Source organism: Drosophila santomea, chromosome 3R (assembly GCF_016746245.2).
Source record: "Drosophila santomea strain STO CAGO 1482 chromosome 3R, Prin_Dsan_1.1, whole genome shotgun sequence".
Lineage (NCBI taxonomy): Eukaryota > Metazoa > Arthropoda > Insecta > Diptera > Drosophilidae > Drosophila > Drosophila santomea.
In genome coordinates, this window is record NC_053019.2 from 20,594,929 (window position 1) to 20,618,173 (window position 23,245).

Sequence of the window (23,245 nt, forward strand, 5' to 3'; positions counted from 1 at the left end):
ACTTTAAAGTTAAATGAGTGCAAGAATGAGCTCTGTGCCTTCTTGCGGCCGTTAACAAAAAAAATAATATATACACAGAGTGTCCACAAACAGGATCTGAAGGGATTATTTGGTGGTTGGCAATGCAAAAGGACTAGACCGCAAATGCAAATATTTTAAGTTGGCAGTCGTTTTTCCATACAGTCGTGAAGTCATTTGCAATGCTTGTTTTCCTGTGCGTACTGTCATGCTTTTGGGGCCTTTGCGGTTGCATTAAAGACAGTGTGGGCACAACAGATGAAAAAATGCAAGAGGCTCTGACATTATTTCAATTATTTTGCGCTCAGCACACTCACTTTGAATTTAACGGTCACAGAGTGCGCCACCTGGGCGGCAGGATTTGAAAATAAAATTTCAAAATGATATTATATCGGCTATTGCTGAAATTTGGTTATTTAAGATAAGATTATTTAAAGGTAAATTTATTAGTTTTATTATAATGAGGAAGAGCATAGAAGTTTTGTAGTTGAAGTCGGTATGTGTATTGCTTTAAAAAGCAACTTTTGAAGGATAACTGCCTTATCACCTTAGATCATTATAAAGAATTGTTTTATATTTTAAAACATTGTGTTTTTAAAATTAAAATTAGACCTATAAAGTACAACCCCCTTACAGAAGCCCCTGATTTGCGGTATATTTCGAAGCTTACACGATTTCATTTGGTATTTCTTCCAGCACCGAATGGTATCTTACGGGAACGCGAGTGCAGCCACACCAAAAGCGAATTCCGTTGCTCCCGCTGCGGTCACACTAAGTCTGAAGCTCGATTCGCCCTGACGCGCGTAACGCTTTTTTCCCGCATCACTTTCCTCCACTTTGGCGCTGAAAAAATCTGCACAACAATAAAAGGATGCACCAAACCGAATTTGCAACCAACTGCACCTAAGCCGGATACCGAAATCAACAATTATTTTACCGATCCACGTTTAGCCCATGTAGAAACGAATAATAAATTAGTGCGCGAACTAAAAACCCGTCAAAACGAGAATGGGCCTAGCCCAAAATAAAACTTTTTCGTTTAATTTTCAACGTTTATTTAACACAATCAATTAAAACATAATCAAAACACAAGATTTACTTGAAGTAAATTGCGTTTAAGCTCGATTACAATAAATATAAATGTGAAAAGTGTGCAATAATTAGAGAAATTTCTAAAAGAAATTCTTAGGTGCGTTATTCGTAAATTGCATTATTGCGAATGCAAAAAGCAAATGTTATGCAACTTAAAGTTACAAGCTAAAACATACAAAAAGTAAATCGAAAACAAATAACCAACTAAAACGCAGTACATACAGATAAATGTATATATATAACGAAGGCATGTGTGTATATAAAGGAGTTTGAGACCTCGAAACCAGGACTTCGCCAAGGACTACGGATTGCAACACTTTGCCGCCAAGTTCTTTGGTTGGCTTTTAAAGGAAACCCACCAAAAATTAAGAAAACCTAATCTGAAACAAAGTCGAAGCGCGGAACTCCGAATGCCCACCTGAGCACCACCCCCGCCCGGAAGCACCTGTGCCCGGAAAACCAGAACCCCGGGCATTCGCACTCACGCACGCAAGCGCAGGATTCTGGGAAACAAAAGTTCGACAGGAGTGGAACAAATTTCGGGAGCTATAGAAATTACTTTTGCTTTGATTCCGCCTTTTGTTTCAATCGCCCAGCCGAAAATGTGGAGGAAAGCGAACAGGTTGGTCAGGGAAACCACCTCGTGGAAAACGCGTCGTCAGGGACAAACGGAAGCCCTATCAGCAGCAGTAGCCACAACAAAACCATCGACCAGGAGGAGCACGTCGACCGCACGAGGATTACCCATCAGCATCATCACATGGTCGCAGCTCGCTGTTGTTGCTGCTGTTGCAGTGCTCCTGCAATGCCACGTCTGTCAAGGTGAGTGAGTGCCCTCCATCCGTGTGTCCCGTGAGTGTCCTTCGGCGTGTCTCTGTGTGGGTGTCATCGGATAGCGTGGGGTCAACATTTCAGGAGCGGGAAGGTCACCAATTAATACTGCAGAATAATAGAAAGGTCGGCAATTAATGCTGGTGCATCGTTATTCTTACAATGGATTTTATTGAAAATATTTGAGTTCGCTTTGGGATCAAGTAGTACTTTATAGAGCTGCTTGTGAGCAAGTAATACTTCATAGAGCTGATTGTGTTCAAAAATCTGTACGACACTTTAATTAAACATTACTCATACTACCTGCAAGCCAATTATAATCCTCTCTTTGAATTCACAACCCCTTCCTGTGAAGTAAAACCCACATTATTTATGTGACAAAAAATATTTACGATGGCTACGATGCGAATTGAATTTATTGATGAGGCTGCGTGCAAAACACTTTCGCTTTTTTTTCAGTTGGCATTCGTTAAGAATGCTTGGATAAATGCCGTCTTGTGGCTTGTCTGCACATCCACCAGATGTCTCAATAAGTGCCAAAGCCTGGTCACAAGTGTGACGAGTTTGGCCTCTGGCAACTTGGTTAAGAGTGAATACTTTAACGAAACCTCAATCAATTCGAGTGCCTCTTTTTATGCGCTGAGCCTCAAAACCCTCGAAAGTTGCTCAATCTCAATTGAGGCTTGGCGAGTGCGAACTCAATAAACGGCCAAAGGTATCGCAGATGTCTTAAGCTCTGGGCTATGATGTACTTTTAATGAGTTTCCAACCGAGAAAGTAGTAAATTGATGCATCATCTTCACACGTAAAGTTTCCTTTTTTAGGGCCGTAAAAAAACTTGGCTTATAGCTGTACAAACCAAACGCTGTAAAAACTATTAGCACCCATCACGAAACTGTAATTAAAATCGCAGAAAACATCTTGCAAGATTTATTACACAAAGTACTTGGCAAGTCGACTTTAATAGCTTAACTTTTTTAAGCAAATACCGCAGCTGTATTTAGGTTTACCTTCTAATTTTCGTGTCATAGAAAATTAAGAGTGACTTGCAAAGAAAAAATATCCAAGAGATAAATGCGACATACGATTTTTAGTGCATAAAGATTCCAATTATTTCAATTATCACCGTTCAAGATAGTTACTTTGCAGCTGCTACATGAAACATTGCACGCTTTCAGAATTTGGCACAAAAAACGTAATTTTACGTACTTAGCATTCCTTATAGAAATATATATTCATAGGCATTCTTTGCGAGCACTTCACACTAGTTTTATGCCTTTTCCCCCAATTTACAATCGTGCGAATAATTTATGTAAATGAGGGACTCTCCATGAAAGCATACCCATTGTTTTGCATATTTTAAAACTATGGCTATGACTACCTAATTGCCATAATTAGATGCTCCGCGCTCAACTGCCCAGTGACGCAATGTCGCTGGGGTTCAATGAACCAGAATTGGTCACGCAAAAAAATCATAGATACCTGCCCAGGTACTAGGTACTAGCAATTTGAGTGTGGGAATGGCAGTTAGGCAAAAAAACTGAATAAGTGCTGTTCAAGTTAGCCATGGTTATGCTGTGAGTCGAAACTGGCAGTTACTGCCCTCGGAAGCATTTTAAATTCGTGCTCTTTGTTCATATCTAGCTGACTAATGAGGCCACTTTCCTTTCGATTCATTTGGCATGCCCAACATTTCCTTATAAATTCAGCCAACTGTCGGCGAGCAAGGAAATTCTTATTTATGGCCCGAAATTACTCTTCGCATTATGCAAAACACCGCGATAAGGCATTAGAGGGGCCAATGAACCGCAAACGAACTAAATCATTCATATCTCGGCCGAGTGGTACTGCCAAAAAATCGAGCGTGCTGATGTTGTAATATGGAAACCGGTTGACAGACCGAGTAGCTCTGTACTTGGCCCCGCACAGTTCCCAGTTCCCAGATATACAAACCGTCTTGGCCCAAAAGTAGCACACAAACAGAAGTGAGTTGGCGGCAATCTTGTCGCCCCAGTCTCGCACTTACGTAACCGTCTTGAGTTCCAGCTCAAAGAAAATTAAAAAAAAATAAATGAAAAACGTATATAAAAAATGAAACTGAAAATCATGCGAACTGCAGCCAGTTGAACCCGGTTAAAAAACCAATGAAACGCTTGACTTGCCGTCAATGTAAATTAAAAAGGCCTGCTAAAAAACGAAAGTGTGTCGACGTAGTCGCAATCGAGTGTGCAACTTAAAAGTGCGTGTCTTGACTTACGCATGCGATTCCAGTTACCAGCACAATAAATACGACAAAACTCATAAATATAATAAAACACGTTTTTCAACAGAAGCTGCTGTTGCATGCGTGTTAAATGCAGTCGATTGTTTGAGTACAGGAAGCTGGGTTAGTGGGTTAACAAAATAGAAATGAAACAATTAAGTGACAGTATTTGTTTCTTTAAAATTCGGGGAAAATAATAAATTGAGCTGGTAAATAAAATTTAGTTTTAGGTGTGTCAGGAATGTACTAAAGAAACTGCTTAACTAATGCATAAACTTTAAATTGAGAATCAAAACTTAATCAATCGATTTCCGTTGATCAAAATCTAAGAATAAATCAGATACCCTATTTCGAAAGCGATCGGATAATTATAAGCATCCGGTTGATAATGATGCTAAGCTCTGGGAAGCGAAATGGTTACCAGTCATTTTTCATTCATTATGGAGAATGCTTCCACCATAAGAGTAAAGTAAACACTTATTGAAAGCGTCATGGGATTTGGGCAGATGGAATAAGTGATTAAAACTCCATCGTCATATGCCACTTAACTATCACACGTTTATGCACAAGATCCGGTTCCAAGTAATGATTATCAGTGTCAAATGTTTTCGAATTGCTTTAAAAATAGAACAGCCTCATTGTTGAAACCCTAGCTGGGCATCTATGCGAATTCGACATTGAATGAAGGCGAGTAATCCACCCACATAGTCAGATTTAAAGGTGATTCGCTCCAATTTCGATGGGTATCTTTACGTAGCCACATATGGGAAACGGGGCGGTCAATTAAACGTCGTTGGCCTGCACTTTTGTTCGGTCATTTTGGTAACTTTCCGCTGGCCCATTGAAGTTGGCCGCTTGGCAGTTGGAGCGGCGGTGGTGTGGTTCATTGAATTTCAATTGTCCACGGTGGGTGGTGCAGTGGTGCAATTGGACAATGCGGACCATGCGGACAACCGCAAACAGCGACAGAGCAAAGCCATAACAGCGAAAATATCAAACTGATTTGGTTGTGCAATGCTGTGCTTACATCAATCCACTTCCTTTTCACTTCTCCACTTGCAGTGGATCATGCACGTGGGTTGGGTATGCGGCATTAGGATTAAAATTCAGCACATAGTTCGCTAAAGTACGCCCCTGTATTGTAAGGACTTAGTTTCAATTACTGGCTTCAATTGCCTGTTTATTAGGCGCTTTGATGGGATTTGTTCCTGGAAGATTTAGTTGTTAAAATCTAATTAAAATAACACCCATTGCTGCGAAGACATGTGGAATTGCTGACCAGTTTATGTTTACTAAATTTCGTTTTGTGCGCAACTGGAAAAGTGCAGTTTTCGACAAGCTTATCGCCTGTTTGCAGTCCGCAGACGAGCACTGACTTTTATTTCTTTTTTTTTTGTGGGGTCCCTCTGCCATGCCAATGTAATCTACTTTAGACCAGCAGCCATATCAAAGCCCTGCCATAATTCCGCATCCCCGCATCCGTGTTCCCACATCCCATCATACATCGCATCATGCCGTATCATATCGCATATCCCGTATACGCCGGGGGTGCTGGCAATTCACGTGTGTGGAGCAGCTGTAATGCCGGGCAGATTGTCGAGCAATTTGCGGCGATTAAATTAGCTCAAGCGTGCCCCTGAAGAAGCGATTCCCATCCTGCCTCCTGTTGCTGCACTTGTAGTTGTTGTTCTCGTTGTTGTTGTTGCTGCCGGCGAAGGACTAAGGTATTAAGTGGGTACAAAATGCTCAAAGTGGAGTTTTCAGCTGTGGGTGATCTGTGTATCTGTGTGGTTCCCATGTGAAATCACCACCATGGCCGCAGCGAGCAGACGAAGCGAGATGGAACGATGTCCTTGAGGGTGTAAAGCTGCCACGCCCCGCGCCTTCAATCGCCCACTTCCACTCACTGCGATGCTGGCGCGCCAAATGTTCTAATCTCCGCGCCGGATTTACACATTGCTACCCAGGCAGCCAGGCAGCCACATTGAAACTTTGTGTACATATTTGAGTTTCATTTCGTTTGTGGCTAACATAAAGTCATAAAATTGAAATAAATATAAATGCGAGTTGCGCTGATTTCCAGCTGAGCGGACACGCCCCCTTTTAAGACGGTGGGCGGCGCCCACGCAGCAGGGAGCTCACAAATCTCCCAGGAGTGTTGGCTTCACCCAAACGCAGATAGCGCGCCACAGGACTCCGGACTTAAAGTGCTTAAATTACAAATTACGGGCATGGAAGAAGTCCGGTCATACCCAAAATCTTTGAATTCAGGTATTAGAGAGTAAGTAAGCATTGTTGCATACTTCTTTGGTGCAGCAACCCCGAAACGCTGCCTGTAATTCCCAAGCAGTTCTGGCAGTTCCCTCAAGTAGATCCCAGAGTTGAGCAGCGGAAAGCATACTTACCTGGCGTAGAGGTTAACCGTGATCACGAAGGCGGTTCCTCCGGAGTGAGGCTTGGCCATTGCACCTCGGCTGAGTTGACCTCTGCGATTATTCCTAATGTGAATAACTCGTGCGTGTAATTTTTGGTAGCCGGGAATGGCGTTCGCGCCGTCCCGACATTTAAAATAAATTAAAAAAAAATAAACTTCATTGATTTGCTTTATTAGGTTGATGAAGAAGTTGGTGCGAAAGTTAATTTAAACAAATGTCTTACCACCAACAGCTATCTAGTTGGCGCTCTTCCCAATCATCGATCATTGGGAAGATGAGTCCTTAGTCCCATTCCATTCATCCCATTAACTGACTTGGGTTTTTGTGCTCCTCCTACTCCTCCTAATCCTCCTCCTTGGGCAGCCGTAACCGGTCCAGCCTCCTTTTTCGCGCTTCCTTATTTATTTATCATCATTTATTAAACGCTCTCTCGCTCGCCGCCTGCCAAGTTTCCGATGCCAAGAAAGGAGTCCGTCGTCGGTCCGAGTTCGGCAGCAAAAAAAATTGTCGCTGTCAGATTACGTTGCAATATTGCTTCCAGTTGCCATATCCTGCCGACTTTCCGCCCAAATTCACGCTGCGAAGGACGAGAGAAACGTGAAATCGAAGGGTCGGGGGCGTCGTCCTTTTCCCATTCCTTTTTTTTTTTGGCTTTGACACAAGCAACAATTTACTCGGTTTCAGGTTAAAGTCATATCGTTAGCATTAACGCTTTTTGATTTTTATTGAGTCAGCTAAATTTTATTCGATTTACCATCCACACACATACATATACACACACAAGCACACAAACACATACACACCCTCGCAGTGGGAAAGACAAATACAGATGTACCAACAGCAGCATCCCCCATCAGAAGAGCAGGGCACAACATTCCTGGGGAGGAATATTTCCGAGCTTTAATGAGGTTGGCCCACCAACCAATGAGTCCTTCGCCGGGTGGAAGAACGACCTGCTTTCCGCCCTTCCAACGTCCTTCCATCCTTAACTTTTCCCGCCCAGGAAGAGTCTATTTCGGAAGTAAATGAAAATTTGATTTGGAATTTCGTGTGTCCTGGTCGTGCGTGCGTTACAGGATCTCATTCCAGAATCCAAGCCCAATGAACCCAAACCGAAACCGAAACTGAACCACCGAGCGAGGATGATGATGTTGATGACGACGTCAAAGTCGAAGAAGAAGAAGGCATGTGATAAAATAAATTACGGGCAGATTAGTGCGAATTTAATTATCGTTTGTTCCTTTGATGTCGCCAAGTAAATAAAGAGAATAAATATGATGATGACTCCCAACGGCAGTTCTAATAACATTATTTCCGAATCCAGTTAATTGCGGAAAATGTGCGAGGCTCTGTTTGAAAAATTCCTACCTTCTGCGAATTTCTGTATTTCTGGATTTTCCAACCCCTAGGCAGAGCCTACTTTCTCCTTGCACTGCATGCAGTGCCTGTAATTCCCAAGCAGTTCTGGCAGTTCCCTCAAGTAGATCCCCGAGTTGAGCAGCGGAAAGCATACTTACCTGGCGTAGAGGTTAACCGTGATCACGAAGGCGGTTCCTCCGGAGTGAGGCTTGGCCATTGCACCTCGGCTGAGTTGACCTCTGCGATTATTCCTAATGTGAATAACTCGTGCGTGTAATTTTTGGTAGCCGGGAATGGCGTTCGCGCCGTCCCGACATTGATAATAAATACAAATTCTATTTCAGTTGTTTTAATTGCATCATCACTTCATTATTTTTGATACACGTTTAGATAAGTCGATACACAAGTCGCTCTTTTGTAATCATATGCAACGTATGTAACATCATAATCCTCGCTTGTTTCCCTTATGAATTCGAATTTCGTACGGTTTGGTGCAAATATTTACCACAACCTGAAAAGTCAATCATTTGGCCATCCATCTCAGTCAGCTCGAGAATCAGATACACCGAATGCACTGGTTGCCTGTGGTTACATGGCGTGGAAACCCACCCCCGCGGAGCACTTGTCGAGCGGATTGGAGATGGGATTAGGGATATAACCAAGGGGCGAAACGGCCGAGCTCAACCCTTTCTGATTTTGATGGTTATATGCAGATGCGACGCAAAGGGGGATGTCCTGCTAAGTATCCTTGGCAACCCGTTAATTTATAGGGCTTATGTGTCTGCGATCCTTTCCTCTGCTCTGCTAGCTGAGCATTAGTGGATTAAAAGCGTTTATTGTCTTCGATGTCCTTGGGACGCTACACTGCGACTCTTTCGCTGCGAATTCAATTGACAAAGTGACTGGACACTGACTTTGCACGCAATGCCAGTCTATGCTGTGCGTTGCCAATCAATTTCGCTGCGAGAACCTGGCAACAAGTCAAAAATACAGCCATCTGCTTGGCAACTGTGCCAGTGCTCAGTTTCCCTTTTTTCTTGTTTATCGGCTGCTGGAAATCTTATCGCCTGCCAGTGACGAAATATCAGGAGACAGACGCCCCAGACACATCCACTCAGCCAGCCAGAAAGATAGACATGGCTATTGAGTATTATTTGTTCCAACTCCCCCTGCCCCACCATTTCCCCGGAAAATGGGAAAATGGGGCAACCGTGAACCCGAGCAGGCAGCAACCAAACATTATTAACAACAACCATCGGTGGTCGTGTGCCGGGCAGCCTCAGGCGGTTTTTCCTATAGGGCTTTTCCTTTTATTGGCGGCTGGGGGTTGTCAACGTGCTCGTCATCACTTTGTATAAATATCCTCGAGCACGTACATACATATATATATGCCATTGGGGCCACGTGCTCGGTGGGCCAGGACTTCAGAGATTAATGCACGCATTAGTTGATTTAATTCATATTACGCTTTTGTTGTTTCTATCGTCCTGGCTACCAGCCACCATTTACCATCTACCATCTACGTACCATCTTCAATTGAGACATTCTGGGGAATTCCCTGGCAACGATCCTGTGGATTGGAGCAGCTCACAGCTAACAGCTCGCAGGGATTTAATATCGAATCGACAAGCCAGAAACAAACTGAAATTGCAACCACCTCCTTGCCAGTTGCTTCACCTCTGACACCTATCAATTGGAGGCTGTCTGTACTTTTAAAACATTTGGCATACATTTGCATTGTTTAGTGGCAGCCAAGTCGAGCTTAGCATTGAATTTCAATATATTTCATGGTTTTCAATCAATTTCATGGCGCAATCCCAAAGGGGAAAGGCATGCCAAACAACTCCCCCTTGGGGACTTGTCAAGAGTTTTGGCAAACAGCGCCAGTTCATCATAGTCATCTTCATCCTCCTCGTTCGTAACCATCCACATCATCCACTGGCAGAGAGTGAGAGAGAAGCATTCGATGGTTGGAGAAGGCAGCAACTTTTTGTATGGCAAAGTTCTTTCGTCTGAGGATTAATTTGCAAAGCAGGCTTCGCTCTTTGTCCGTGTCCAGCGATTTTCTTGAGCCTCCGGATTATGAATCCCCGTTGCAGAAATTTGCAGCAAAAGCACCTGCAAATGCACCGCATTCAAGTTTCGTCCATCGTCCATCGTCCAACTCTGTGTTTGTGAAAGAGGTGGAAAACTTATATTTTTCGGCCGCTCGCTTTCAATTAAATCTGCTCCAACTAACGAACCCACAACCCGTTCCTTTCATCCACAGCCGCCGGAAGAGCTCCACCGGAACCCTACTACGGTCGCTATATCGGAGACTTTACCAACTTTGCTCATGGCATCAAGGTGAGTTTTACATTTCATATAAATACCGCCTTTTCGGGCAGCTTAAGCTCTGCTAGATTTTATATTATAATGCTATTATGATTTTTATACTATGCGATTTAAGCATTTTCATTAAAGAAGGTGTAGTCATTTTGGTTAACAGGTTTTGGTTTTTTAATTTGTTAGTAATTTGATACTTACCATCAACTTGCAAAATAAGCTATATAAACTTTCCAAGCATTGCAAACATTTGATTCATACTCTTTTTCCCCAGGGTCAAATCTACGCGGTGGACGAGTCGACGCTGTTCGTCAAATCCTTTGCCTACGACGGCACCGGACCGGACGCCTTCTTCTGGGTGGGCAAGACGGCACGGCCCAGTCCCGAGGGCTACATCATTCCCTATCCGGAGGAGTACACGGGCATGTGAGTATCGTGCAGTGCCATGAATGCACTCCACACAATAGTTGCCACACACACACTTTTTGGGGCTAGCCTTTGATGGGCGGACTGGACCTTGTCCGAGATGAAGATGGAAGTGGCAACTGGAGATGGAGATGGCGATAGTGATGGCGATGGTGAAGGCGATGGTGATGGAGATGTCCTGGCTACTCGAGCGCAGCAGGCCATTTCCTCCGAACGTGAGCGAATGTTTGGGCGAATGTATGCCCGCCGCCGACGATGCCGTATCCTTGCAGACTTTACGTTACGCACGGCTGACAATGAAACCACTTTCAAAAATTAAAAAACATTTTTCATCTCGGCTGGCATTTGTGCTCGTTGTCGTATTCCTTTTGCTATCCGGCGCTCTTTGTGGCCCAGCAAGTTGCCGTTCCGTTGGTGGTGTCGCTTCGTTGCCTCCTAATGTGAAAAACTCATTTATTTCTTCACGTTAGATTTGCGGTCACATGTGTGTGGGGCACCCTCCACCTCCCCGCCCCAAAAAAAAAAAACAGTCACAACAACAGTAAACAGCGAACAAAGAAAGCCGCAGAGAAAGTGGGCGAAAGAGATAGCGAAGTTACAGCCCCTGCCACAACTGCCTACTGCCACTATTTACTTTGAGTCGCCACAAGGTTAAGCCGCTCAACTCAACTATTTACCTTGCCAGTCGCCTCCTTGCGCCGCCACTTGAACGCACTAAGCCGGTATTAGCCGGGCTCAAATGCGCCCACTGAAATCTGCACCACCCACTTGGGTCTTTGGGCCTCTACTTTTCGGCCTAATCCCACGTTGCAGCCAAGACACGCACACAATTTGACGTCATTTGTTCGCTTTGCAATCGGCGGGCACTGCATATTTCATTATCACAAACAATGCAGCCCCAAACTAATCCCCCTCACAATTCCCCCCTGATTCTTATGACTACGCCTATGCCTTTGCGTATTCCTAAACTCAAACCTAAACCCAAACCTAAACCTAAACCTAAACCACTTCGCAGCACCTTTATTCCAAGGCAAAGGTAAAGTGGCTTGCCACTTGGCATTGACATTAGCTCTGCTGAATGTTGTTTTAGATATTCATGGCATAACTGGGCACTGGGATGGAGCATCTCTTTGAATGCCAAGGTAAAGGATATTGCTAATAAAATATATATTTATTTGTTTTCAATTGCATCCAAAACACGTAACATACCCCTTTTGCATCTCCAATCTTTGGCAAAACATTTTCGCAAGCCCAAGAATAACAGCACGCATCGTGCGCGGCATAAGCGATTGCCGAAAAGCGGATTCCCATTTTTCCATTTCCCAGTGCGCAGTCTCCATTGCCAAGTCCCAAATCACGCTCCCAAAACGCCAAGGCGGCAAAGAAAAACCTGAGAATGTTTACGCACTGGATTTCCCCATTCGAAAATGTGAAATACTCGGCGCGGTTTCGCGCTTCAGAAATCGTTTGATGATGTGTGTGTAGGTTGGTTGGTTGGTTGGTTGGTTTGAAAGCGATGCAGAGGAAGCATTCAAGGCGAATCCATGGCCCAAACCACGGGCATTCATATTGTAATCGACTTTAATGCGTTTCATTGTTGATGCCACGTGCCGGGCTTTATTAGTTCAATGTACAACGATGCCATCGCCTCCATTTCCATTTCCCCATCCTTCAGTTCCCATTCCCCATTCCCCCATCTCCAGCCTTAGTCCTTAGTCCTTCGTCCTTCCTGTCCTTCTGACAAAGAGCAACATTGTGCCAGGGATGTGGAGGTGGAAGCCCGGAACGCCGTAGCGATTGCACGCTTTTACGCTTTCAGACACATTACCCATACCAAACCACACACCCGTTTGCCCATGCACCTTCTGCAATGGAATGGGGTGGTGCTGAATGGTGGGTGGCGCTGAAGGTCGTCGGTGGGGGTTGGAAAGTGTTGGGGTGTGGGGGCGAACTGGTGTTAGCACGATGATGATTGCTGTATTATGTGGCACACCGCTGCTATCGCAATCGCATGCATTTGAGCCAACAAATTGCGCGCGTTTATTATGTCTAATGATTTTCATATATGTACGTACGTACATACATACGTATGTATGTTTGCCCAGAGATAATTGATAAATGCAACTGATTGGCATTGGGACAGGTTCTGTCGTGGTTGCCAGTCCCCATCCGCGCCAGGATACCCTACCCATCCTCCTGCAGGACGAACGGCAACTGACAGGCCATAAAACTGACTTTCTGCTAAGCTTTTCGGGCGGGCCAATCAGCGTTAATTAAGCCAACTGCTTCTGGCAGGCTTCCTTGAAGGGCTGCCAATCCTGCTGCATCCCGAGATTTTTCAGCACAAAGAAAAAAGGATCCGTGATATATACTTAAAATGTAAAAATAATGTATTCTTGAAGTTAAAAGATCTCGAAAAAGCTCTGCACAAATATTTTCCTTTTTTCTGTGTTATTTTCTTGACACAAGTTTATACTTAGAATAAATCTTGTAAAGTGAAACAGCATTTTTCTGAGTGCCCTGCTGCTTTTCACGCTGCTCACTTCTTTTTATGTTCACGCTCGTTTTACCTCCCCCCCCGCTAAAGTGGGCGGTGGGGTGGGGTTTAGTGGGTGGCTTGGATGGGGCATGTGTCACAATGGATGCATCGAGCATAAGTAATTAAATTAGAATTTTTTGAGAAGCATAAAAGCGACGCCGCGCTGATTAACGTCCGTTGCCATGACAATGAGGATGATGCTGTTGCCTTGCACCCTCCTCTCTCCTCTCTCCCCCCACCGCCCACAATAACCCCCCTGTTGCTCATTTGCATCGGCAGTACAAAACACCCCGCTGCCTCCTCCTCCACCTTTTGGCGCTTGCCTTTTCGCTTAGCGCTGATTTATGCAGATTTCATTAAAATTTGCTGCATGCAAAGTAGCAAAATGAAGTTTTAGTTTTGTCCTTCATTGTCGCGCGGGCAACCCATTCTTTAACCCATCATTGCCCACTCTCTAACACCCTTTAGCCACCACCCACTACCCGGATCATCCTTCATTGTGTTAATCAACGTTGACAGCGCAGCCGCAACACGAACAACTGTTTTGGCTGTCGACTGATTTCGCCCCCGGCTGATGTGCCAACTGCCTTTAACTCTATTAGGCAGCAAAAAGTTGCCATCTAACCCCCTCCCCCTCAAAATCCCCCCTTTCTGCTTGTTTTCAGTACTCAAGTAGTTTCGCCTGTTGCTGTCACTTCACCCTCGCTGCGCTCATAAGTATGCAATGCTTTTCATCTTCACACCTTGCGGGGTTTTTTAGGCAGGCATTGTACGCGATCTTTTCGAACAACTTCCTTTTCAGTTCATTAAAAATTTAAATTATCTGAAATATAAATAAATTTAAATGTTACATAGATGTGGATAACTATTACCCTGTAAAATAAAATGTATATATTATATTTAAAGTAGAACCGTAGATTCAAGAATTTAGATTTTAGATATAGATATCTAGCAGCTTCTTAAGAAACCTCATTCCATGCTTATGCAAAATAAATCAATTTAAATGTAATATAGAAGTGGCTAACTTTTACCCTCTTAAATAAAATGAATTTAATCCAAGAACTTACTGCCAACTAGAAACCAAGCAGCTTCTTAAGAAATCTCATTCCATGCTTATTCAACCAGCAGTTCTCCGCCGCTCCCAAAAGACCAAAGTACTAATTATTATTGCTGTTGGCGTGATTAATGCCCCCGACCGCGGCACTTTAATACAAATTTAATTGAGTAGTCGTTGCCGGGACCCGGACCCGGACCCATCCGTCTGCGGTGTGTCAGTGACAAAAATGCGGGGGCGTTGGCTTGGCTGCGCCGCTTCGTCACGGAAACATGAAATATTCATAATAATTTTAGAATATTTTCGGTGGTGGTTTCCCAGTGGGCTTTGTGTGCAAATTCACCCATCGGATGGTGGGTGAGGGGGTTTTTGGGGGCTAGAGTTTGAGGGTTAATGGGGTTGAATGCTGGATGGATGGATGATTGGATGGCTGGGTTGCTGGCTGTCTGCTGAGTTGGCGCGTTTTATTGTCTGCGAAATGCGCTCGATTGTTGTGCGTTTTGTTTATCGAGCGGTTATGCAAAGTGCCAGTCAGCAGACGCAACAAGTTGGCCAGTTGGGTCTTTAGTCAATGAAAAGACTCTCTGTGCTCTTTGGCGAACCTACAACTGAATTCTAAACTAATTGGGTGAAAGTGCACAGGGGCTTATGTAAATATCATATCATGTGGCTGTTCAACGAGCCGAATGAGAACGAATAAAATAAAATCGATGACTGGAGCGGGCCAGCCATCCAGTCACCCAGTCCCAAAGTAATCCGAGCCCGAAACCCAGCCTGAGTGCATCAATAAATGTCGAACGGAGAGGTCCTTGCCAAGTGGGAGGACAAGCAAATCAAATAAAAGCAACAAACATATTTGCCAGGCGGAAACTGTAATGGAACTAGGAATCGAAAGCAAACAGAATTCGAGCAACTGAAGCTGGAGGACTGAAGGACTGAAGGACAGAACAACTGAACTACTGGAAACAAAGGACCAATCGCTTGGGGTTGCTGGCATATAGCGCTTGTGTATCCAGCAGATACATTTGATGCACTGTTGACACAGAGCCATTCAATTTGTTTTGGCTCATTAGAGCGGTGGTGCAACTGTTGCTGGTAGCTGATAGATGTTGATGGTAGCTGGTATTGTGCTCCTAGTTGTCGTCCAAAACTGGACACGACCTCGAAACGAGAACAAGGATCTTGGACCTCTGTCATTGTGTCAGTTCAAGGGTGTTGGCTAAGTGCTTAGCCGTGTCTAATGCGGATTGCGTGGCCTCCGTCGACATTCATTAGACGTCGACCTTTCCACTTCAGCGACTGACTAACCGCCCAACTGACTGATTGACTCGCCACTTGCCCCAGTTGCCATAAATCGATCCTGCGTCGCCCCTCAAGCAGCTCGCCAAGGATGCGACTCTGCCATCCGCGACATCAGATACAGAGACTCATCCGTGCAAACAGTCGCTCAAACAGTTCAGCCCCCTTGGGATTGGCATACTTAGACTTCAAGTTGATTATTAATATACCCCAGTGCTGCTGCTGCTGCTACTGCCGCTGCAAGTGAAATGAGATGCAGTAAGTGCAGTAATGGATATATGTAATCATCGACAAAATCCACATGATTACAAAAGCCATCGCTGCACTCAAGTAAGCCAACTGAGGATAATTTTCATTCCAATGCCAAGGTATCTTATAGGTTTCTCAAGTAAGTGGTATAAGTATAAAGCTACCACATATACGAGTATACCAGCAGAGCTTTGATTACCTGGGCTTAGATTACTGTTCTATTAACTCGCACAAATAACAACTTTATTATTTTTTGAACACAACATACTCGTACAGTAAAGATTTAAATTGCATTAACACAAATCACCAGCATTGCCATGCTGAAAACGAAGCTCGAAAAAAGGCTCTAATTGGCTAAAGGCTAAAGGCGCTGGCAAAAAGTTGAAAAACATAGCAGTAATATTGCAGTATTCATGCATTGGAAATAGGAAAAATGAAAATCACAACGGGAAGGGGGAAAGGGGAAAATTGTGGGGCATGAGACGTGTGTAATGTCTCGGTTCGCTGCATTAGCCATAAATCTTCATCAGCGTTCGCCTCATAAATAATGCGAAAATGAGAAATGTTTTTGGTTTTGTCGTCGCTCGCTTCGTTTTTGCTTTAATTTTAATGACATCCACTCGCAGTGTAACATGCATACAAACCATACAAACAATCCAAACAACTGGCATCGAGGTTAAAGACCGATCTATTGCATTTTCTGGCTGGTTACACTGCAATCCCTATGCACATACTGCCAGTAAACGTGCAAATTGGAGGCGTGGCCCATTGGGACAAATCTGATGACATTCTGTGGGCCGGTCAATGTTTGCCCTTTAATTGAGGAAATTGGTGTATATAACGGTTTTTTTTTTAACTTATACTATTGCACATTTAATTGGTAATGGAATATGGCTATGGTTTGGTGTTTGCTGCTTCTAATAAGCTGTAAATATGGGTGGGTTGTGCTTGTAGTTTTCTCTAACATAGTATACCCTGGACCGCATTTAACACTGTATCTGCATCTCTCTCTCTCTCTGTTGCCGGCATCCGTCTCGCTCTTGGAACTTGGTACTTGGAACCACCCACAGGGATCCACCCATTCTGCAGGCGCACAACCGAACGGACATCATACTGCGCTTACCCATGGGCAAAAGGATTAAGGACATTCGATGGCTGTCAGTGTGGTGCAGACGCTTCACGGTGAGTCCTCGCTCTTTCTACCCATCGTATCTTTATTTTTCAGTGTTCTTTTTTTTTTTTGGTTTTCCGCTTTTCTTTGCGGATGGCACGCGCCATCCTCGCAGATTTGTGTGTGTGTGTGTGTACTTAGCCGGGCAAGAGCCTTTTTTGTAATTACATTTTTGAAATTTAACTGCAGCTGCACAAAGATTTTAGCATTGTGCTTTGCCCGACTATCGATTATGGTCTTAATAGCTTTTCAACCCAAAAAAAAAAATAAAAGAGAAATGGGGAAGTTATTTGGTTTCTCCACTCGCGTTTGTTTAAGAGTAAATGAAGGATTTGCCAAGGCAACTAATCCTTTTGTGCAGTCCTTAATGTGGGTCAGCCGCCTGGAAGTTTGTTTTCATTCGAGTTTTAGATTTTAATTATAGTGCTGAATATGCAAATTGCACTGTCCACTGTCCTTTCGTCCACTGGCAATTATGTTTGCCTTGGTCCTGCGAAATTACTTTTGTTTAAGTTTCCTACGAGCGGACAAGTGCATTTCCAGATAAATTTCCCCCAAATTGGAATCGGATTTTTCTACGCGGCGAGAGAGAGGGGGAAGGGGGGCTAAAAAGGGGAGCTGCCGTGGAGTTCGCTGCACGGCCGAATAAAAGATGGCGGCCGTAGTAAAATAAATTACAGCAGACATTTTTGATTAACTCAAGTGGTTGCATATAAACACACACACAGAAACCCAGTCTCCCCCTACTCACACAGATACTCACACGCATGGGGTTCGTGTGTATCTGTGTGGCATACAGGGTGCACCATCCGTGACTGTGTGTGTTCGCCTTCGTGTGTGTGTGGGTGTACGCTGCCTTCCATTGACTGACAGCCAAAAAACTTCTTGGGGGCTGACTGCCGCACACCCACACAGTTGCACCCAGATTGGGGTTAGTTTGTCACTGTGTGCGTCGGTGTGTATCTGTGTGCGAGTGTTGTTTGTGGAGTTTTGAGCGCGCATGCCCGATTTTTTACCAACAGTGTGGGGTTTTTGGGGGTTTTTAGGCGGTGGGTGGTTGGTGGTGGGGAGTGGGTAACAGCCCCACACGGAGGCATACATAAACACACATTATGTACAAATGTTTTGGGTATACAACAACAACGCGCTTGTTTGCTTACTTAGAACCGCGTCGAATGTAGACGCGGTGTCGCGTAAAAAGCACGTGTAGAATTTAAGGCATTCGCTTAAAGTTATTATTATTGGTTAAGTTATTCATTTTAATAAACACTTAAAAGGGCAGATGTGTGAAGTAGAAGGTTTAAAAATGTAAAAAATAAACATTGAAATTTTAAAAATAAATTCTTCAGATAATATTGCTGTATAGTTTTCTAGTAATGTAAAATTATACGCTTCATATGAGCTGTGGTGCGCTGTAAAAACTGAATATATTGTGTACGTAGAAAAAGAACACCACGCAGCCACGCCTTAGCTATCAGAAAGAAAAAACAATTATGATGTGCACGTTAACCTTTACTGATATGCCCAAGAAGTGGAGTCTAATGACCTTAACACCCTTTTCAGGTTGATTTTGGAGAGGTGTTCATACCACCCAATCTGGATGTGCCCAAGCCACGGGTATTGCCCGAATTCAAGCGATTGGCCCACGGCCTGCGTTCCAGCAACATCAGTGTGCTGGATGCCAAGACGTTCTACATGTGAGATTTGTCACGGGTTTTGCATGGCAAACACTTTACCCAAGTGCACTCCCTTTTTTTTTAGACCCAACCTGCACTACGACGGAGCTGGACCTGATGCCTACTTCTGGGTGGGCAATGGCAGCGAACCAAACATCATGGGCATAAAGGTCAGTGACCCGGAGAAGTTGCTTGCGAATGTATTTAAACAAAAAATGCTTTTAGGTTCCCAATGAGAGTGGTTCGCTGGAACCCTTGCGCGGCTATCAGGGCGAGGACATTGAGATCCAATTACCGGGAAGTCTGACCGTTTACGACATCGATTGGCTGGCTGTGTGGTGCGTGGAGTACAGGCACAACTTCGGACATGTCTATATACCACGGGATCTGGATGTTCCACCAGCATTGGGACAAACCAAAATCACGGTAAGTGCAATAGTCCAAAACCGGACATACATAGTTAGTGCCGGAACATTGCCCCGATACATATGCTAGCATTTGCCCATTTGCACACAACTCATAATGTATATCTCTTTGACTTATGCGCGCCGCATTAGCCTTCATGGTGGTATTCACCCGTGAGTACTAGACTTAGCCTCATGCATGTCCCACTTTCCACAGCCGACCAATCCCACTTACTCTGCTCCCCCCCCATGATTCATTTTCAGACCACGACGACGCCGCGTCCAGTGTACAGCAACTGTCGCGAGATCCTGCCGAATAAGCTGCAGGTAAAGTGGGAGCTCCAGGGCGACTACCTGCAGGTGGAACTCTTCGGACGCATCACCGAGGATCAGTACATGGCCTTTGGGCTATCCGGAGCGAATGGTCGAGCCCAGATGTCCCAGTCCGATGTGGTGGTGGCCTTCTACGACACCACGACCCGCGTGTTCCGGGCAGAAGATTACTTTATCTCGGACTTGTCCCAATGCGATGGCCAGCGTGGTGCTTGTCCCGACGAAAGAATCGGAGGACGCAATGATGTGATTGTCTGTAAGTGGGAAATGAACTACTCCTGATATAGAAAATTAAACCCTTTGTTCCTGCAGTGAGCGGTGATAGGAAGAATGGGGTCACCAGCATCCGCTATAAGCGCCTGCTGCAACCCAATGATGCCATCTACGATGCCCCAATACCCACTGATCGCGATGTGTCGGTCATAGCAGCCATCGGACCACTTAATGCCCGGAAGGAGGCCAATGCCCACTCGCACACCGCCAGTGATCACAACCAGGACGACATTCGCATCAACTTCTCGGCGAGGGTAGGTTCATACATCGAAAGTTGCGTTTAACGATGTATAATAAGTAACTTTAACTTTCAGAACGATCATGCCTGCAAGAGTTCACTGTACGATGTGAAGGACGAGAGTGGACCCAGGCCATGGCCCACGCGCAAGATCGAAGGTGTCAGGAAGTTCCGTGCCAGCATTGGACCCACGGGCGGCAAACGTGGATATACCTCCATTACGGGTGTGCCCTCGTGGGGCATTGCCTGGTATGTGAACGATCTGCTGATCCCTGAAATCACTGTGGAACGTGGCCTGACTTACGAGTTCATCATCGAGGGCGGCAATGATCCTGGTCAACCAGCTAGGTATAAATGCGTAGACAATACCCATTTGATAGGCACCATTTACCAGAAACTCTCTTTGAAAACAGATATCATCCGTTCTACATCACGGACTCGCCCGAAGGTGGACTGGGTCAGAAGATGGGTCTCGAGGCGCGCAAACAGAAGGCCTATGCTGGTGTGGAATACGACGAGGATGGCAATGCTATTCCAACTGGAGGTGAGTCCGAATCCAGTCTGTGCTTTTGCCAAACTATATGATTGCCACTTATGTCAGCTGGTCGCTATTGCGAATGGGAGCACCAAACCATTGATAAATCTGCGGAAATCGAGACCTTCGAGGAGTACATGAAAACCTTGGTGTTCAAGTGCGAGGATGGTGAACCAGGTTATCTCAACTGGACGGTGCCCACAAATGCTCCCGATGAGCTTTACTATCAGGTGAGAGCGATGTAGGACATCTTATTGTATATCTAATCATAATTCTACTTACCTTGCAGTGCTTTACACATAACAATCTCGGCTGGAAAATAAACGTCGTGGACATGGGCTCCTCCGGTGGATCCAAAGTCAGCAGTCACCAGTATATTTTATACGGAATTTTCACAGTATTTAGCCTGGTCGCGACACGCCTTCCCTTTTTGGGTCACGTACTTGCCTGATAGTGCCAGTATATGGTTTAAATTCTAGATGTCTAGACAGAATCTTCGGCAGATGAGGTCCTGTGATCTGAATCCTGATCTTTGCATATCCATTAAAATTACACCATATCCCGCCCAAAATTTACAGCATATCCAAGTTCCAACTTATTAATACGAATTTATATTTTTCACACTAAGACGATCGGGAAACTCAACTGTCGAGGATTTTTGGCCACTTGGCGACTTTCACAACCAGGCTAATATCATCTGAAAAACATATCTTGACAATAATTCGTAAGATGTAAAACTGTTGAAATTGTGTGTGCATGCGTGAGGGCCCACAGTACTGCTACAGTGGGCGTAGAATGGGTGTTGAGCCACGGCCGGAACTTGATCGGTTGTTGGCAGTAGATTTTTGTGGCTAGGCAGCGCGAACTTTTTGTACATTTACGAGTATGGAATTCTACTTTTTTACATGTATACTTATTAAATTTACTTATACATCTACATCTCTAGTACAGTAAAAATTGTAATTTTTCTAGCAACTACTACGAAACCTACAAAGGCATGTAGATACCAGAATCATGTTTAATATGCGGTTCTATAAAAACGTAAGCCGACAATAATAACGCGACACTGCGACAATAAATAAATGATATTGAGTGTGTGCTCAAACGACACACATAAAATAACGAACAAATTAACGATTTGGGCTGCAACTGAAGCTCAATGACATTGTACAATAAGAATTATATGGATATAGGAAGGGCAAGAAGGGAAGAAATCGATGCAATTTGTATGACAATAAAATCTACACAATTGTGAATTTTGAAAAAGTTTCGCAGACAATACAATACTTTTACACAATTCGAATGTACTAAGAAACTAATGACAAATAAGAAAACTATGTTATTTAATGCTACTGACTACTGTGGTGCTTCTTGTAACGATATTAGATGAAATGTATGTAAATCAAACGCCACGTTTAGAATGGAATACAAGATACCCCTTTGGACGGTATGGAGTTTTTGTTATCAAATGGTTTTCTTGTAACTTTTTTAACTATATTTGCATAATTGGTGTTTTTATATAAGCATGATATATATATATTCGTATATGTTTACAATAAGCGATATGTTTATAATGGTAACTGAAGCAGAAAGACCCACAACTAAGATGTGCGACAATAAAAAGTGGACAAATAAATAAGCTAGGTACTTCAGTAATATTTAGCAAGATATTGAATATGTAACATTATAAATGATAAATACGCATGAACGGCGAATCTTTTTGATAGTTGTTTGCATTCACTTTGGATTTTGGATAATTCAGAATGAACTGTATAGCCAGAATGAAAAGGATCGAAATTTAATGAGCTACTTTACATAAAAGAACTAACTTTTCCTAAGAATATAAATGTATAAAAAGCTATTGGACACTAAAGTTTGTTAAGTTTCTGTTGTTTTTGCTGTCCTTTGTTTCCTTTCCGTATATAAGTTTTCATATTGATGGCCACTATGCTGTAGTAATGTACATTATCGGAAAAAAGATACAGAAAAGTGTAAAGAACCATTAACTACAACAATGGAGAGTTTTGATATTGACATTTGAAATGGTCTGGAGCAGGTTTATAAGTCAAATTGATTTTTGTATAGTTAATGCAGCTAAGCGCACAAAAGTCCAGATAAAATGAACATGATAAGCGAATCAAACGATTTATAAATTAACACTCACCTTTATATTCAATTGCTATACATATACATAAATACATATATACATTAAACAAATGGCAAGAATATGACTTTCAAAGAATATCCCAGAATATAAAAATTTCCATGTCGATTATAACTTAACATCTCGTACTTAGATAGCAACATTTTTCTGCATTACCTAACGAAGAACTTTCATTAAAAATAAAAATCGAAATCTCCAATTTAATAAATAGATATGTATGCATGAGTCACAAGCTAAGAGGGTGAGGAGCAAACTAATCCATTTTTAAATGTTAATATACAGACCGCATTAGAGAACCGGCAAAAATCCCAATTGACGATTGCTTGCCATGACAAATGGCCAGTTCAAGTAAATGGTAGAGAATTAAAAGAATGATGTCAATAATAAGAAGCTTCACCTGAAGATAAATCAAAGGGCGTAACAAAAAGATCAAAAACAAATATTCTACAAATAAATTTCTGAAAGCAACGATTTTGTTTTGTTTAAATGCTGTGGGTGACGTACGTTTATTCGGGAATTTTGTGTAAAGCTGCTATTATCACTGCAGCTTTCTTGGAATCA

General features: G+C 43.5%; 1 protein-coding gene and 2 non-coding genes across 4 annotated transcripts; all 3 read left to right on the forward strand.

The window, feature by feature from the left end:
* Positions 1–799: 799 nt before the first annotated feature.
* Positions 800–21,374, forward strand: LOC120452350 (protein Skeletor, isoforms B/C). Of its 2 annotated transcripts, XM_039636522.1 has the most exons (14): positions 800–1,932; positions 10,268–10,344; positions 10,598–10,749; positions 16,961–17,072; positions 18,625–18,758; positions 18,823–18,907; positions 18,963–19,163; positions 19,295–19,315; positions 19,406–19,730; positions 19,787–20,001; positions 20,062–20,333; positions 20,399–20,529; positions 20,587–20,750; positions 20,810–21,374. In XM_039636522.1, the coding sequence occupies exons 1-14, from the start codon at positions 1,713–1,715 to the stop codon at positions 20,969–20,971; spliced, it is 2,271 nt and encodes a 756-aa protein (XP_039492456.1). In that variant the 5' UTR covers positions 800–1,712; the 3' UTR covers positions 20,972–21,374. The 2 variants fall into 2 exon arrangements, with proteins under 2 accessions (XP_039492456.1, XP_039492457.1); XM_039636523.1 differs by lacking the exon at positions 19,295–19,315.
* On the forward strand, positions 6,602–6,766 carry LOC120454724. The gene has a single exon (XR_005616656.1). It is a non-coding gene; the product is annotated as a U1 spliceosomal RNA (small nuclear RNA).
* On the forward strand, positions 8,149–8,313 carry LOC120454733. Its single transcript, XR_005616665.1, has one exon. It is a non-coding gene; the product is annotated as a U1 spliceosomal RNA (small nuclear RNA).
* Positions 21,375–23,245: the final 1,871 nt, after the last annotated feature.

Coding starts and splice junctions, on each gene's coding strand:
- LOC120452350 (XM_039636522.1), top strand. CDS start 1,713: ATGTGGAGGAAAGCGAACAGGTTGGTCAGGGAAACCACCTCGTGGAAA. Junction 10,750..16,960: donor CCGGAGGAGTACACGGGCAT/GTGAGTATCGTG, acceptor AACCACCCACAG/GGATCCACCCATTCTGCAGG. Junction 19,316..19,405: donor CTTCATGGTGGTATTCACCC/GTGAGTACTAGA, acceptor ATTCATTTTCAG/ACCACGACGACGCCGCGTCC.